At 37.0% G+C, this 17,296-nt stretch overlaps 1 protein-coding gene across 1 annotated transcript in view; it reads left to right on the forward strand.

The window, feature by feature from the left end:
• ABCB5 (ATP binding cassette subfamily B member 5) overlaps positions 1–17,296 on the forward strand; it is a 125,662-nt gene that overhangs the window by 57,050 nt on the left and 51,316 nt on the right. Inside the window, exons 17-20 of the mRNA XM_017526944.2 lie at positions 5,904–6,047; positions 7,689–7,793; positions 7,929–8,006; positions 13,281–13,364. Coding sequence (XP_017382433.1) covers positions 5,904–6,047; positions 7,689–7,793; positions 7,929–8,006; positions 13,281–13,364 — 411 coding nt within the window. The remainder of the gene's footprint in view (positions 1–5,903; positions 6,048–7,688; positions 7,794–7,928; positions 8,007–13,280; positions 13,365–17,296) is intronic.

The raw sequence follows: 17,296 nt of genomic DNA on the forward strand, positions 1-17,296 counted from the left end.
AAAAGAAATGAACAAAGCCTGCGAGAACTATGGGATTACATGAAAAAACCGAATTTACGCTAATCAGAAAAAACTGATCTACGCTTGATCAGCGTACCTGAATGTGCTGGGGAGAATGAATCCAAGTTGGAAAACACTCTTCAAGATATTATCCAAGAGAACTTTCCCAAACTAACAAGGCAGGCCAACATTCAAATCCAGGAAACACAGAGAATACCACAAAGATACTCTTCAAGATGAGCAACCCCAAGGCACATAGTTGTCAGATTCACCAGGGTTAAAATGAAGGAAAAAATCCTAAGGGCAGCCAGAGAGGAAGGTTGAGTCACCCACAAAGGAAAGACCATCAGACTCACAGTGGATCTCTCAGCAGAAAACCTGCAAGCTGGAAGGGAGTGGGGGCCAATATTCAATATCCTTAAAGAAAAGAATTTTCAATCTAGAATTTCATATCCAGCCAGTCAGTGGGGAGATCACCACCAATTCCTTGGAAATACAAACTACCATCAGAGATTACTACAAACAACTCTATGCACATAAACCAGTAAATCTGGAAGAAATGGATAAATCGCTGGACACTTGCACACTCCCAAAACTAAGCCAAGAAGTTGAAACCCTCAATAGACCAAACCCTCAATAGACCAATAACAAGGTCTGAAGTTGAGGCAGCAATTAATAGCCTACCGACCAAAAAAAGTCAATATCCAGATGGGTTCACAGCCGAATTCTACCAGACATATGAAAGGAGCTGGTACCATTCCTGTTGAAACTATTCCAAACAATACAGAAAGAGGGAATCCTCCCTGACTCTTTCTATGAGACCAACATCATCCTGATACCAAAATCTGGCAGAGACACCACTAAAAAAGAATACTATAGGCCAATATCCATGATGAACATCTATGCAAAAATCCTCAATAAAATACTGGCAAACCAAATCCAATAGCACATCAAAAAGCTTATCCATCACAATCAAGTAGGCTTCATCCCAGGGATGCAAGGCTGGTTCAACATATGCAAGTCTATAAATGTAATTCACCACATAAACAGAACCAAAGACAAAAAACACATGACTATCTCAATAGATGCAGAGATGGCCTTCGACAAAATTCAGCAGCGCTTTATGCTAAAAACTATCAATAAACTAGGTATTGTTGGAACATATCTCAAAACAATAAAAGCTATTTACGACAAACGTGCAGCCAATATCCTACTGAATGGGCAAAAACTGGAAGCACTCCCTTTGAAATCCGGTACTAGACAAGGATGCCCTCTGTCACCGCTCCTATTCCACAGAGTATTGGAAGTTCTAGCCAGAGCAGTTAGGCAAGAAAAAGAAATAAAGGGCATTCGATTAGGAAAAGAAGTCAAATCGTCCCTATTTGCAGATGACGTGATCGTATATTTAGAAGACCCCTCATCTCAGCCCAAAACCTCCTTAAGCTGATAAGCAACTTCAGCAAAATCTCAGGATATAAAATCAATGTGCAGAAATCACAAGCATTCCTATACACCAATAACAGACAGAGAGCCAAATCATGAGCAAACTCTCATTTACAGTTGCTACAAAGAGAATAAAATACCTAGGAATACAACTTACAAAGGAGGTAAAAGATCTCTTCAAGGAGAACTACGAACCACTGATCAAGGAAATAACAGAGGACACAAAGAGATGGAAAAACATTCCATGCTCATGGTTAGGAAGAATCAATATCGTGAAAATGGCCATACTGCCCAAAGTAATTTATAAATTCAATGCTATCCCCATCAAGCTACCATTGACCTTCACAGAACTGGAAAAAACCACCTTAAACTTCATATGGAACCAAAAGAGAGCCCACATAGCCAAGACAATCCTTAAGCAAAAAGAACAAAGCTGGAGGCATCATGCTACCTGATTTCAAACTACACTACAAGGCTACAGTAATCAAAACAGCATGATGCTGGTACCAAAGCAGAGATATAGACCAATGGAAGAGAACAGAGGCCTCAGAAGCAAAGCTACACATCTATAACCATCTGATCTTTGACAAACCGGACAAAAACAAGCAATGGAAAAAGGATTCCCTGTTTAATGAATGGTGTTGTGAAAACTGGCTAGCCATAAGCAGGAAGCTGAAACTGGACTCCTTCCTTACGCATTATACAAAAATTAACTCCAGATAGATTAAAAATCTAAACATAAGAACTAACGCCATAAAAACCCTAGAAGAAAACCTAGTCAAAACCATTCAGGACAAAGGCACAGGCAAGGACTTGATGACTAAAACACCAAAAGCAATGGCAACAAAAGCCAAAATAGACAAATGGGACCTAATTAAACTTAAGAGCTTCTGCACAGCAAAAGAAACAATCATTAGAATAAACTGGCAACCAATAGAATGGGAAAAAATGTTTGCAATCTACCCTTCTGACAAAGGGCTAATATCCAGAATCTACAAAGAACTAAAGCGGATTTACAGGGAAAAAAACAAACAAACCCATCCAAAAGTGGGAGAAGGATATGAACAGACACTTTACAAAAGAAGACAAATATGCAGCCAACAAACATATGAAAAAATGCTCATTATCATTGGTTATTAGAAAAATGCAAATCAAAACCACATTGAGAAACCATCTCATGCCAGTTAGAATGGCGATCATTAAAAAATCTGGAGACAACAGCTGCTGGAGAGGATGTGGAGAAATACGAACACTTTTACACTGTTCGTGGGAGTGTAAATTAGTTCAACCATTGTGGAAGACAATGTGGCGATTCCTCAAGGATCTAGAAATAGAAATTCCATTTGACCCGGCAATCCCATTACTGGGTATATACCCAAAGGATTATAAATCATTCTGTCATAAAGACACATGCACACGTATGTTCACGGCAGCACTGTTTACGATAGAAAGACCTGAAATCAACCCAAATGACCATCGATGATAGACTGGACAAAAAAAAAAATGTGGCACATATACACCATGGAATACTTTGCAGCGATAATAAACAGTGAGTTCATGTCCTTTGTAGAGACATGGATGAACCTAGAGATCATCATTCTTGGCAAACTGACACAAGAACAGAAAACCAAACACCACATGTTTTTTACTCATGGGTGGGTGATGAACAATGAGAACACTTGGGCACAGGGAAGGGAGTATAGGGCTAGGTGGGGGGATGGAGTGGAGGGGAGGGGGACACAGCGGGGCACAGTGGGGAGGAGGAGAGGGATAACACTAGGAGAAATGCCTGATGTAGGCAACGGGGTTGGGGAGGATGGAGACAGCAAACCACCATGGCATGTATGTACTTATGCAACAATCCTGCAGGATGCAGGACGTGCACATGTATCCCAGAGTGCAAATACAATTAAAAAATAATAATAATAAAAATAATTTATGAGATAGCCATACAATGAAATACTATGCAGCAATAAAAAGAAATGATATGCTGATGTATGCAGCAGCATGGATAAATCTCAAAATACGTATGTTGAGCAAAAAAGCTATCTGAAAAGGAGTGGATAATGTATTATTTTATTTATATAATGTTCAAAAAATGCAAACTAATCCATAGTGACTGAAAGCATATCAGGAGTTACAGGACTGAAGGAGGAAGAGAACTGAAAACTAAGACGTATGGAGAGAGGGATGAAAAAAAAGCAAGAGAAAATTTCTGGGGTAATAGATATGTTTATTATCTTGACTTTTGTGATGTTTTCATGAGTGTGTAGTTGTGTCCAAATTTATCTAATTATACATTTCAAATATGTGCACTTTGTTATATGAAAACTATAACTCAAGAAAGCTCTAAACTGCGTCAAATTAAATTTAAAATATTTTGGGTATCATTTTTTAACTTTTTAACACTCATATCTCTTTATGTCTATTTTATATTTTTATGTCAGAATAGTTTAACACATGTATAACCTGTCTCATATTTAAGTAACAGCATATTTTATGATTTTACTGAAATTTTTGTTTTGCTTTTATCTTTAATTATTTTTTATCTTGACAAAACTATTTAAATGGTATCATTTTAAATATTTTATTGTGTATTTTTCCAGGGGCAAAAGAACGTCTTTAAATTACCTGTGTAACATAGATCATACTATAGGAGGAAGATAGCCCTCTTAATTTCCTGGCTCTGTAATTTACTGGTGCCCTGGGACATGCTTAATCTTAATTTTCTTACAAAACAAGGTAATTTTGTAAAGCACTTAGCTCGATGCTTAGTGCTTGATAAAGACTTGATGTGCACCTTTTTAAATTTTTGTATATTCTTTTGAACAGTGACCTAACTAAAAGGTTGTGCCCTTTTTGATGATGAGCTTTAGAAAACATCAGCAGGAAAAATGATGGATACAATCAAATTATTAAGTATTAGGTAACCCAATATAAATGTGGGTTAGCCAGCCTGAAAGTGGACTTTAAAGGCATCGGAATTTGAAAGTTCTGTTGTCCAAACAACAGTCTGCATTATAGTGACCAGACTGAGATGAGAAAAATAATTTTAAACTATTTTACAGTCTTTCTTGAGGAATTCTCTGGTTATTAGCTTCATAAATGTGATTATTTTAAGAGTCAATGCCATGAGGAAGTTTCAATGAATGAAATATCAAATAATTCATTATAAACTTCCCTACTCAGAATAATTGCACACCACAAAGCTGTTCCCAAGAATTTTTAAGATTCAGAAATACACTGCTTATTGCAGTAAAGAGCAAAGAGAGATCGTTATCATATTATTTATCCTCTGACCACTGTGACCACTACCTCTCCTTGTCACCTTCCACGTATCCTGGGAAGGGCTGGCAGACACCAGAATGATAACTTGCATTGTGCTTTCTCTGTATAAAACCTGAAACTTTGTGTAATATAACCCTTCCTCTGTAAAACATCAGAAACAGCAATGGCTGCAAGCATTTATTAGATTGGGTGTTTATTATTTGCAAATACACTTAGTCGAAAATGTATTGAATAAAGCTTAATTGTATAGACAATCCTACAGTATAGGAACTGATACCATTCTCCTTGGAAAGATGAGGAGACAGGCTTGGTGAGTTTAAATAATGTGCTCAGATATTGCTATATTTTGCTAGTAAATAAGAACTCCAAAACAAGCCAAGGGATTAGGAAAATGTTTTTGTAAATACATCATGAAACTTTCCAACTTTCACGTTTGAGATCGTAATGAAACTTTTACCTTCTGCATTTTCTTTTCTTAGCTTCTGCCTAGATTTTTTCCTATCCTGTAGTAGGATATTCCATCCAGTTTAACAAGAGTAAAGAAAAATAAACCTATCATTTCTTTTGTGACCCTTAACAATTACATGTGATTTAGTTTTACTTTTAAATGATAGCAACTGAGTGAAATGTCAAAAGGTGATATTGCACAAATAGTCACTTTTGGCAAAGCTTCTTTTATTTTATGCTTTAAGGTCATCATTAATAATATGGGCAGATGTTGGGCACAGTGGCTCACGCCTGTAATCCCAGCACTTTAGGAGGCCAAGGTGGGTGGATCACAAGGTCAGGAGCTTGAGACCAGCCTGACCAACATGGTGAAACCCCATCTCTACTAAAAATACAAAAATTAGCTGGGTGTGGTGTCGTGCACATCTAATCCCAGCTACTCGGGAGGCTGAGGCAGGAGAATCGTTTGAACCCGGGAGGCAGAGGTTGCAGTGAGCCTAGATATGCACCACTGCACTCCAGCCTGGTGACAGAGCGAGACTCTGTCCCAAAAAATAATAACAACTATAATAATAATAATGGCAGTGAATTTTAAAGAAAAACATTTTCTACCCTGCTGTTACATTTTATGTTACACATTATAATTCTGTTTATGATGGGCTAACTTCCCTAGATTCTGTTATGCTCACAAACAGGCATCGTTAACGAATGTGTTTTATTTTTAGATAAGTCTTCCTGAAGTGTCTCTATTAAAAATTTTCAAGTTAAACAAGTCTGAATGGCCTTCTGTGGTTCTGGGGACATTGGCTTCTGTTCTAAATGGAACTGTTCATCCAGTGTTTTCCATCATCTTTGCAAAAATTATAACTGTAAGTTAAACAAATTCGCTAATATTTTTAACAATTTAAAGAAAGTACGACCCAAGAGAATAAGCTTGTAGCAGTCTGATCCACCAGGGGAAAACTGGGACTTTTAGTGGGCCACCGCTAGTGTGGGGTCCATGATAGGAAGGTTAGTTAATGTTTCCAGGAGATAAGCCAGCATCTATTGTAAAGTGTGCTGCTGGGCATTGCTGAATCACTGAAGAAATTTCTTTGTTTTCTAATTTTTCTTTTTTTTTTTTGAGATAGAGTCTCACTCTGTTGCCAGGCTGGAATGCAGTAGCTTGATCTCACTGCAACCTCTGCCTCCAGATTCAAGCGATTCTCCTGCCTCAGCCTCCCGAGTAGCTGGGGCTACAGGTGCGCACCACCACGCCCAGCTAAGTTTTGTATTTTTAGTAGAAACAGGGTTGCACCATGTTGGCCAGGATGGTCTCGATTCCCTGACTTCGTGATTCACCCGCTTCACCTCCCAAAGTGCTGGGATTACAGGTGTGAGCCACCATGCCCGGCCTGTTTTCAAATTTTGACTTCGCTAGATCAGCATTCCAAAACGCTGAAGAAATAAAATAGTCAAATACAACTACTTTCCTTTCAACTAGTGGGAACGACTGTAACTTCTTTTCTTACCAGCCACCTCAGGGAGAAGAAACAAGAATTTGGGTTTATGCTAAAGGACTCAGGACAGCTGGTGAGTTTAAGGCTCTTATAAGACCTATGCTTACTCTTCAATGTTAACTGAAGTTCTAGCCTGGAACTTTAGCATCACTAATTTGCACAGCTGTACTCTTATCAATATAAATGCCTGTGGATGTACAATTACTCATTTTTAAGAACAATTTCCAGGAGCACATTAAAAAGTCTCACCTTGCAGGTACTACTTAACTAGAAAAATACTAAGAAACTTGAGGGATCCAAAATTATTCAAAATAATAATTCAAACAAACTGGTAGTTTCTTTGGAAATATACCATGATAATAATAACAGACAGATGACTCGTTTTTCAGATCTCATATTTACGTAGTTTAAGTAAGAGAATTAAAAGCAAGTTATTTTTTATCATACACAATGAATGCAGATGATAGCATGATGGTGCACTTTTTTCCACAGATATGTGTGTAGTTTTATTTTTATGTTGAAATATATTTTAAACCAGGTACAGTGGCTCATGCCTGTAATCCCAACACTTTGGGAGGCTGAGGCAGGCAGATAGCTTGAGGTCAGGAATTTGAGACCAGTCTGGCCAATACAGTGAAAACCCATCTCTACTAAAAATATAAAAATTAGCCAGGTGTGGTGGTGCACACCTGTAATACCAGCTACTCAGGAGGCTGAGGCATGAGAATTGCTTGAACCTGGGAGGCAGACGTTGCAGTGAGCCGAGACTGAGATCATGCCTCTGCACTCCAGCCTGGGTGACAGAGCAAGACTCTGTCTCAAAAAAAGAAGAAAGAAAGAGAGAGAGAGAGAGAAGGAAAGAAGGAAGGAAGGGAGGGAGGGAGGGAGGGAGAGAGGGAGGGAAGGAAAAGCAGGAGAGAGAGAATTTTAAAACTCCTGATATACAGAAATTTTTATTTTTTTCTGTTTCTATTTTCCTCCAAACACCTAATAAAATATGTTCCTTTTCAGATGTTTGGAGATAATGATAAAACTACATTAAAGCATGATGCAGAAATTTATTCCACAATATTCGTCATTTTGGGTGTTATTTGCTTTGTCAGTTATTTCATGCAGGTAAGCATTTAATAAAAAAAAAAAAAAGCCTCAGCATGATTACTTTTTGTTGTCATTCTTTCTATTTGAGTTAAAAATATATCAACTAATGTTACAAAGGAAAAGAACGTAGATTTTTGTTTGTTTGTTTTTCAGGGATTATTTTATGGCAGAGCAGGGGAAACTTTAACCATGAGATTAAGACACTTGGCCTTCAAAGCCATGTTATACCAGGTCAGTGTTAAGTTGAATTTTTCTTATTGTATTTAAAATTTGTTAAAAAAAAAAAAAAAAAACAATCTAAGCCAGGCGCGGTGGCTCAAGCCTGTAATCCTAGCACTTTGGGAGGCCGAGGTGGGTGGATCACGAGGTCAAGAAATCGAGACCATCCTGGTCAACAAGGTGAAACCTCGTCTCTACTAAAAATACAAAAATTAGCTGGGCATGATGGTGCGTGCCTGTAGTCCCAGCTACTCGGGAGGCTGAGGCCGGAGAATTGCTTGAACCCAGGAGGCGGAGGTTGCAGTGAGCCGAGATCGTGCCATTGCACTTCAGTCTGGGCAACAACAGCGAAACTCCGTCTCAAAAAAAAAAAAAAAAAAAAATCTAGATTTAATTCTGTCTCAAGTGAATTTTTGACATAATCTTTCTTTTTGGATCCTTTGAAAGCACACTCTTTGTTCTGAGCAGCAAAATCTGATGTCGGAAGTCTTATATTTTTCTAAAAGAAGCAAGTCCAAAAGTGTGATGTTCAAAAATACAGCTTATAGAAAAAAAGTAGGATCTACTCATTGCTCCTTGCATTCATCTTGACAAATCTTTCTTTTAATGAGTGAGGTAGTGTTCCAGGATCAGAATGGAAGGCCAAATTAAAACAAAAGGAGAAGAGTACCACATCTTGGGAACGTATCTACAAAGGAGTTGTTAATTTCTCTAGTTCTAATCCATGGGCATAGCTTAAGTTTTTCACTCTATACTTCTTAAAGCAGCCAATCTCTGCCTTTATCAGAAGAGCTGTGAACTTACATAACATCGGTCTAACTGCCAGGTCTGTCTGCCTCATGCAGATGATCAGTCACCTGTGTGAAATAACTAAAAATAGGTGGATCAAATAGCAATCTTGAGAAGTGAGTCTTGGAGGCAAATGGAAGGAATGTCTCAGACTGGCACCTCTAAAATTCTTTCACGAGGCTAAAATGTATTGGGTTACCCTGAAAGCCAGTAATCTTTAGTAGCCCTTCACCTCACTTTCTGTCACCAAAGCTCACCAGGCAGGAGCAAATAGCTTCCTGCCAAGGTGATTTCTTTTCGGAAATAGAGTTACTGTCACTCCAACTGAGTCGTCAAATCCCATTTTTAAATCTTGGGACTTTTAGGAGCAGTTCTCTGAATGATGCCATGCAACAACTGTAGTTCAGGGAGCTACACGATACAAAGTGCAGGAGAGTAAGTTGGAGGTTTCCCCGGCAACACGATGTTCTAAATCTATCGGTGACCTTATACCTTCTGTTCAAAAAGGTCCCATCTCTGCTTCGTGTTCCACATTTTGAGACACTCGTTAATCCAGAAAAACAAAAGTCTACTTGTAGGATCATAAATCAATTTGATGCCAGCACATACCTCTCATGTTAAACTTATACATTATTTTATGTATTTATTTATTTTGAGATGGAGTCTTACTCTTGTCACCCAGGCTGGGCAACCACTGCCTCCTGGGTTCAAGTGATTCTCCTGCCTCGGCCTCCCGAGTAGCTGGGATTACAGGTACCTGCCACAACGCCCAGCTAAATTTTGTATTTTTAGTAGAGATGAGATTTCACCAAGTTGGCCAGGCTAGTCTTGAACTCCTGCCTCAGGTGATTCACCTGCTTCAGCCTCCCAAAGGGCTAGGATTACAGGCGTGAGCCACCACGCCTGGCCTCATTATTATTTTAAAATTTATGAATACTTTATGTCTTTGCCACAAATCTTCCATGAAATAAGTTGAGACTTTAATTAACTAATACTATATTTCACATTTGTTGACAATTTCTGCTCATTTATGTTTTGTTTTAAAATTTATCTTTTTCCCTGTTCAAATAAATTTAAATTTCTAGATACCTTTGAAAATGTTTCCTGAATTCCTAAATGTTTGCTTTTATACAGAAGAATATAAATTTTAATTTTTCCAAGCATTACTTTGAACTTCCTTTCTGTTCACGGAATGCTTTTAGTGGAAGAATCTCAAGGCCATGAGCCAGTTTAATGAGAGGAACTGTTGTTAATCTAGTATTTTGATGATTATAATACTGGGCATTAATCCTCTGTCTAGCATTAGCCATGTGAACATTAGGATTGTAACATTTTTGAATAAAGTAGCTTCTACTCATAAGGATGCTCCAATCTATATGCCATAAACTCTGGGCTTTAAAACTCATGCTCATACTTACAAAGACATGCACAGAAAGTATGCACATGGTATTAAATATCTACATAGGTTAAGTTTTTTGTTTTCCCTCTTCATCCGTCAGCACTCCTTTTGATTCTTAGCTTTACTTTTTAAAATTGGAGAAAAAGAAGAGTAGTATATTGCAGTATATTTAACCCTTTCTTTGTAAGCATCTTCACAATTTTGCTTTGTCTATAGTATGGGAAGCTCCTAGTGTGCAGTTTTACCTAACTCTTATTATCTGATTTTTGTACTAAGATGAGAATTTTTAAGGCTTAGCAACTGTGCTGAGGCTTGCAGTGCTTTTTATAAGCATTGTGAAGCCTCATTTGAGGTAGAGGTATGTATAAAAACAGGTATGGTATTTTTGTAGGTATAAAATCCATACTTTATGTGATTAGATTCTTCCTGTTAAAAAGAATGTTCTAAGTTTTGCTGACTTCAATCATTGTAAATAATTCATCGTTCATTGTGTTTCAAAGCTAAGTTTACAATTCTTAATGATAAATATTTACCTATAGAGCTATTGAGTCTTTTAACATGTAAGGAGTTTATTTTTCCACATTTCCCTCTAAATTAGATTGGCTAAGGATTCTTGGGATTCTTTAAATTATGATAGCATTGATGGTGATCACTAAGGAGCTTCAAAATGTACCTAAGCTACTTCCAAAAGGATTTGAGGTAATGAGTCCTGGAGCATGAGAAACAGGTCATGAAACTCAACTGTAATTCTTCAGTCATATGACAGGCAGAACAAGATAATTGATTAAAAACTTAAATAATCTCTAAAACAAACCCCCCATGACACAAGTTTACCTGTATCACAAACCTGGACATGTACTCTTGAACTTAAAAGTTTAAAAAATAATAATTTCATTTTTTAATAAAAGTTGAGGCTAACTAAACAATCAGTATTACGTTTAATGGATTTTTCTTTATTTTTTTTTTTTTTGAGATGGAGTCTTGCTCGTTGCCCAGGCTGGAGTATAATGGTGTGATCTGGGCTCACTGCAAACTCTGCCTCCCAGGTGCAAGCAATTCTGCTGCCTCAACCTCCTGAGTAGCCTGAGCACCACCACCCCCAGCTATATTTTTTTATATTTTTAGTAGAGACAGGGTTTCACCATGTTCGCCAAGCTGGTCTCGAACCTCTGACTTCAAGTCATCTGCCCATCTTAGCCTCCCAAAGTGCTGGGTTTTCAGGCGTGAGCCACTGCGCCCCATGGAAATTTTTTGTAACCAATGAGTTGCATGACTTTCAACAGAACCTCAGTTCTCCCTCAAACTACAGAAGCTATCTTTATGTTATGGTTGCTTAGTTTTTTAATTGCTTGCTAATACTGTGCCAGCCAATATCTTAAGGTACACTATGCACTTAGAATAAAATCCATCTTTAATAGAAGCAAATTCAAGAAAAAATGAAACTAAAAAATTAACAACTCTGGCCTCTGGTTGGTGTGGTTTAAATCCTGGCTTCAGCACCTGCTAGCTATGTGGCCTTGGACACATTACTTAATCTCTAAGTAACTCTAAGTACCTTAGTATTTTTACTTCTAAAATGTGAGTAATCACATTATCTATCTCGTAGAGTTGTTGTAATGATTAAATCAGAGAATACATGCCAAGCACTTTACATGGTTTTATTGTATTTTTATTTCAAGTAGAACTATTGGCAGGAAAAAACTGGATATCTACCAGTATCAAAAGCCTGATGGCCTTTCTTATAATTATATTCCTGTCAGGAAGAGAGGATGCAAGCTAATTTTTACTCACCACCTAAGTGCCAGAAACATTGCTAAATGTTTTCATATATATTGCCTATGCTGGAAAACAGTCCCTGGAGTACACAATTGGTGCCTTGCTGAAAAGCAGTTTCAGACATCTTGCCCACTGAATATCCAATAATGACTAAGACTAATTGCATATGTACCCATTCATGGTGTTTTACAGCAAGTTACTATAAAATCAGTAATGTAATAGTCACTAATAAATTCTTTTCATGTTTTTTACCATATACTGTATCTAAAAATTATCTGTGCATTCCATGTCATGTTTAAATCTAGAACCAATTAGAAAATATATACAATATCTTAATTTTGGAGAGAGAGTACACAATCAAAAGCAGGTAATGTCTTTCAGCTCAGCAGGGCTGTGGTTATTATTGTTGCTGCTGTGTATTCACACGATGTTTGGCTCTTGCCTGGGATTGTGCTTTCAAAGTGGCTACTGTGTGGTACAGACTGTCATCTCTCTAGGATGCCCTTTGAGCATCTAGGACCTGAGCTCATGAAGACACCTGTAAGTTCTAGGGGGTAATGTGAAGCGTCAGAGAAAATCTTTATTGTGTGGCTCCTAAAGAGAAGGAGATAGACTTTTTATCATTAGTTAGTTTAGGTGGAAAGTTTTGAAAATATTTCTAAATTGAGTGATTTACTGCCTTTTTTTTTTTTTTTTTTGGTGAGGCAGGATCTCACTCTGGCATCCAACCTGGGGTGCAGCAGTGCAATCTCAGCTCACTGCAACCTCTGCCTCCCAGGCTCAAGCAATCCTCCCAGTTCAGCCTCCCAAGTAGCTGGAACTACAGGTGCACATCACCATGCCCAGCTAATTTTTGTGGTTTTTGTAGAGACAGAGTTTTGCCATGTTGGCCAGGCTGGTCTTGAACCCCTGGACTCAAACAATCTTCCCAACTTGGCCTCCCAAAGTGTTAAAATGACAGATGTGAGCCCCCCTCTGGCCTTTTGAATTGTGTCCACTCTTCACAAATGACTTTTGGAGTAAAATTACAAATTACTTGATTTAAAATGACCATTTTAATTTAAATTTAACATCATTGATTATTATACAACACGGTAATGAGTAATAAGTCCAAGCACTTGGGCTTAAGTTCTTCAGCTAATATATAAATATAGATCTTCATGAAAAAAGAAGCAAAAGTCATTTGATCCATTTTATTTATAGGAATTAAGTACCTGTGAGTGAGGAGGCAGGTAACTGTCTTCTAACTTACAGCAGAAAAATCACTAGTCAGAGAAAATAATGGTTTTTGACAACCCTATGTTAATTCTCCTTTTCTCTAGGATATTGCTTGGTTTGATGAGAAGGAAAACAGCACGGGAGCCTTGACAACAATATTAGCCATAGATATAGCACAAATTCAAGGAGTATGTATATGGTTTTTATTTTTAAATAATGTATGTATGTGGTGTGCACACATGTCTCTGTGCATATATGTGAGCTGTGCTGAGATGTCCCACGTAATTAAGGAGGCCAGGTAAGTCTCATGGTTAACAGGTAACTCTCAGTGAAAGATGAAAGGAAGCCTTTCTGTTCTGGATATTTTTAACCAAAAATAGAGAATATTTAGTACGTGTATTAGGATTACTAGAGGCCTAAAGAAGAGATCAAGAATAAGTTAGAAAAACGAGCTCAGAATTAAATAGATAAGAAAAAATAATGAAATGAAAACACACACACTTTAAGAGTTTTAATATAAGAAAAAGCTTCAGTTTTTCTTTCCTCCAGAAAATAAGTTTTTAATTAAAATAATGTCTAACAATTCAGTCATGTGTGCATCCAGAAACGATTCTGTACTAGTTGTTACACAAGTTAAAAAGAATTGTGTAAACATGACCAGTAAAATGCATAAGCAAGATATTTATATATATTCATAATTAGCGACGGAATGACCAGCATAATGTATGTCAAAGTCACGCTTAAATACGTGTGGGGAGTAGAAGAGTGTAGAAGAGGTAAATAATAATTTGTTAATTTTCTTCTAATTAACAAAATTCACCTTTGTATAGCAAATGGGATCTTAACTGAGAAAAGCAGCAGAAAACGAAGTTTCCTACTTTAAATGGAAGTAAGATAAAGCTTTCCTTCTCTGTTAAAATAAGAATTCTAGTAGAATTCTAGGGTTCCCATTCTCTCTTATGCATTTGGGAGAAAGGGAAAATGTTAGTAATTCACCTCTGAATGGCAGAAAAATCTTACAAGTATTTATTCTATTTAGAAATGCTGAGATGTTGCTTGCAGCTTTGTTAGCAGAGCAACAAATTGTCAACTAAACCCATCAGAATTGTATATTTCTTTTAGAGATTATTTCCACAGGACATGGCAACCATTCTAAGTTTTTGTTTTTGTTTTTGTTTTTGTTTTAACTCTTGCAAGACCTCTTTAACATATACATACCTGCATGATCGGATTTCTATTATCAGAGAATAGAATAAGTGGGTTACAGTTGTGAATATTCACAAGCATTCATTTTGGTTTAGAAACCTAATTTTATGATGGAGAAAGAGCTCAAGAGGAAAGGGTGCATCTTCATCTCTTCCTGAAATTCTTTTTGTTAATTTTGAGGGCAAGGTTCTAGAATTTTGTTAGATAGGATTTAGATTTTAAAATAGGGCTGAGTAGTTCAATTTTACTGGCATACATGAAAAGATCATGGATAGAATTTCACTTAATAATAAAATAACGGATATACCATTAATCTCCCTAGCACCACATAATTATCTCTTTGACTTCTGAGTTTAGGAATTTCATGGTTTGCCGCTGCAAGCAGAAATATCAATCCCTACAATTCCATTTGAATTCCCACTCCACAAAATTTGCTATTTTTCTTTACTGTATTAATATTTGTCTCTTGCTACTTATCTTTCAAATCTTTTCAGAATCTTTGTAGTGAAACAGGCATTCTTCCCAGCAGTTATATTAATATGTGAGACATTTCTTCTAGCAATATTTGCTTCAACTGAAAAACCAAATTAGTACTGAAAGACCCAACATTACTGTCCTTCCATTTATTGTTTCTAATAAATAGTATTGTCTCTGAGGGAAGTTATTGAAAATTGTTGTCAACCTGATTATAAGCACCTGACTAATATCATTTTATCACCTGAAATTTTATCATGGCAGTTATTAACTGCTGGTCTCATAATAACTTCTAGACAAGTCAAATCATTTTTTTTGCATTAGAACTAGAAGCTAGAGCATTTATTAATGCTCAATTATTTATTAATGGTTGGAATCCCGATGAAAGATTTTAAAGTTGCTGAATTTAAAAAGTAAAACAAGTGGCAAACTGTCACAGGTTGCACATGGAGTACGTAAAACTCTCATGCTAATCAATATACAAGGGGATGGCACCTGTGAATAGCCACTGTGCTCCACCCTGGACAACATAGTGAGGCCCCATCTCTATATTTTAAAAACCTAATTTTAAAAATCAAATTAAGGAGTAAAACAACCAAAGAAAGATTTCAAGAGTGAGACTGTGTCTAGTAACATGTAATTTACAAAAACTCTTACTTTGCCATATAAAGATGGATTCATATTCAATTTCAATGAATAGTTTTTCTATAAAAGGAAGATTGTTTACCAATCTTATTTGTTCACAAATGAATTCTTTCTCACAAGGACACTCTAGCATAAAGATGAGCTAGGAAATAATAATTGGGGGTAATATTTCCTATCATATTGACTTAAATAAGTCATACTCCATCTCAATTTCTTCATCATATAATTTCAATTACATTTATATCAAATGTATTAGAATGAATGTTCATAAAATAGCTCCTTAATAATAATAAATCTTAGTTTGAAACCTTTAATTCGTGACTGTAAAGATATGCATCTGGACATTTTTAAAAGCTCTGATATTTTGAAAGTCATGATAAAAACATGTTAGTCAAATAGAGTCATAGGACATGATTCCTAGAATAGTTGTCTGAATACAACCAATTTAACTGACATTGCTTTAGCCCAAGGGAATGGCTTATTGCCAGTAGATCTGTCAACAGACTATTTTCTGTGTGATATGTGTTTTAATTAAAGCTAAAAGCCATTTTAGATTTTATTTTTTATTATTATTTGTTGAGATGGAGTTTTGCTCTGTCACCAGGCTGGTGTGCAGTGGCATGATCTTGGGTCACTGCAACCTCTGCCTCCCAGGTTCAAGCGATTTGCAATTCTCCTGCCTCAGCCTCCCAAGAAGCTGGGGCTACAGGCGTGTGCCACCATGCCCAGCTAATGTTTGTATTTTTAGTAGGGACAGGTTTTAACCATGTTGGCTAGGATAGTCTCAATTTCCTGACCTCATGATCCATCCACCTTGGCCTCCCAAAGTGCTGGGATTACAGGCATAAGCCACCGTGCCTGGCCCCATTTTAGATTCTTTTGGAGACTCAATTCTATAAAATTACAAGGCATTATTTCTGTACATTTTAATAATCCCTTTTCATCAACCAAAAGTCTTATCTCATTTTTGTGCACAAGACAGTGTGTTGACACAACAATGTACATTTGATACACCACTGACACATCCAATCCTAAGGCCTAGAACTCTTCTCATCAGAGCTGTAATATGTTGCCCAAATAAAGCATAAAAATTTATTTAATTTATTAATTCCAAGATCCCATTGAATTTACTATTTAGTTATTACCTGAACAATGGCAACCTCATTTCTTGATTTAATTTTTTGACATGGGAAGTATATAAAACAACTTGACATTACTTTTGATTCAAACAATGTTGTCATGGAAATGATTTTTCCGCAACATAAGGTTGGCACATAATTGTTGTTTTGTCTTGCAGTTTTAGGCTGAATTAAGAAAGGTAGTCAAATGTACAGCAGAAGCTAATAGAGCCATTCAGTATTTCATAATAGTGGTTAAGGATGGCTCTTTTAAAAAAGTTTTCAAGCCAGGTGCAGTGGGTCACACCGGTAATCCCAGCAATTCAGGAGGCCAAGGCAGGAGGATCACTTGAGCCTGGGAGGTCAAGGCTGCAGTGAGCCATAACTGTGCCACTGCACTCTAGCCTGGGTGACAAAGTGAGAACTTGTCAGAAAAAAATTTTTTTTTCAATCTTGGTCCTGAATTCATAATATTGCAAATAACTTTACCACTGCTAAGCCATCAAACTGTTGTGTGATAAGGTAAGTCAAAAATTTGCCTTGACAAAAACTCACAGAAATGAAGATGGTGCTGGGCACAGAGGCTCACACTTGTAATCCCAGCACTTTGAGAGGCCAAGGTGGTTGATCACAAGGTCAAAAGATGGAGACCATCTTGACCAACATGGTGAAGCCCC

This window comes from Cebus imitator, unplaced genomic scaffold (assembly GCF_001604975.1).
Source record: "Cebus imitator isolate Cc_AM_T3 unplaced genomic scaffold, Cebus_imitator-1.0 Scaffold45, whole genome shotgun sequence".
In the NCBI taxonomy this organism is placed as follows: Eukaryota; Metazoa; Chordata; class Mammalia; order Primates; family Cebidae; genus Cebus; species Cebus imitator.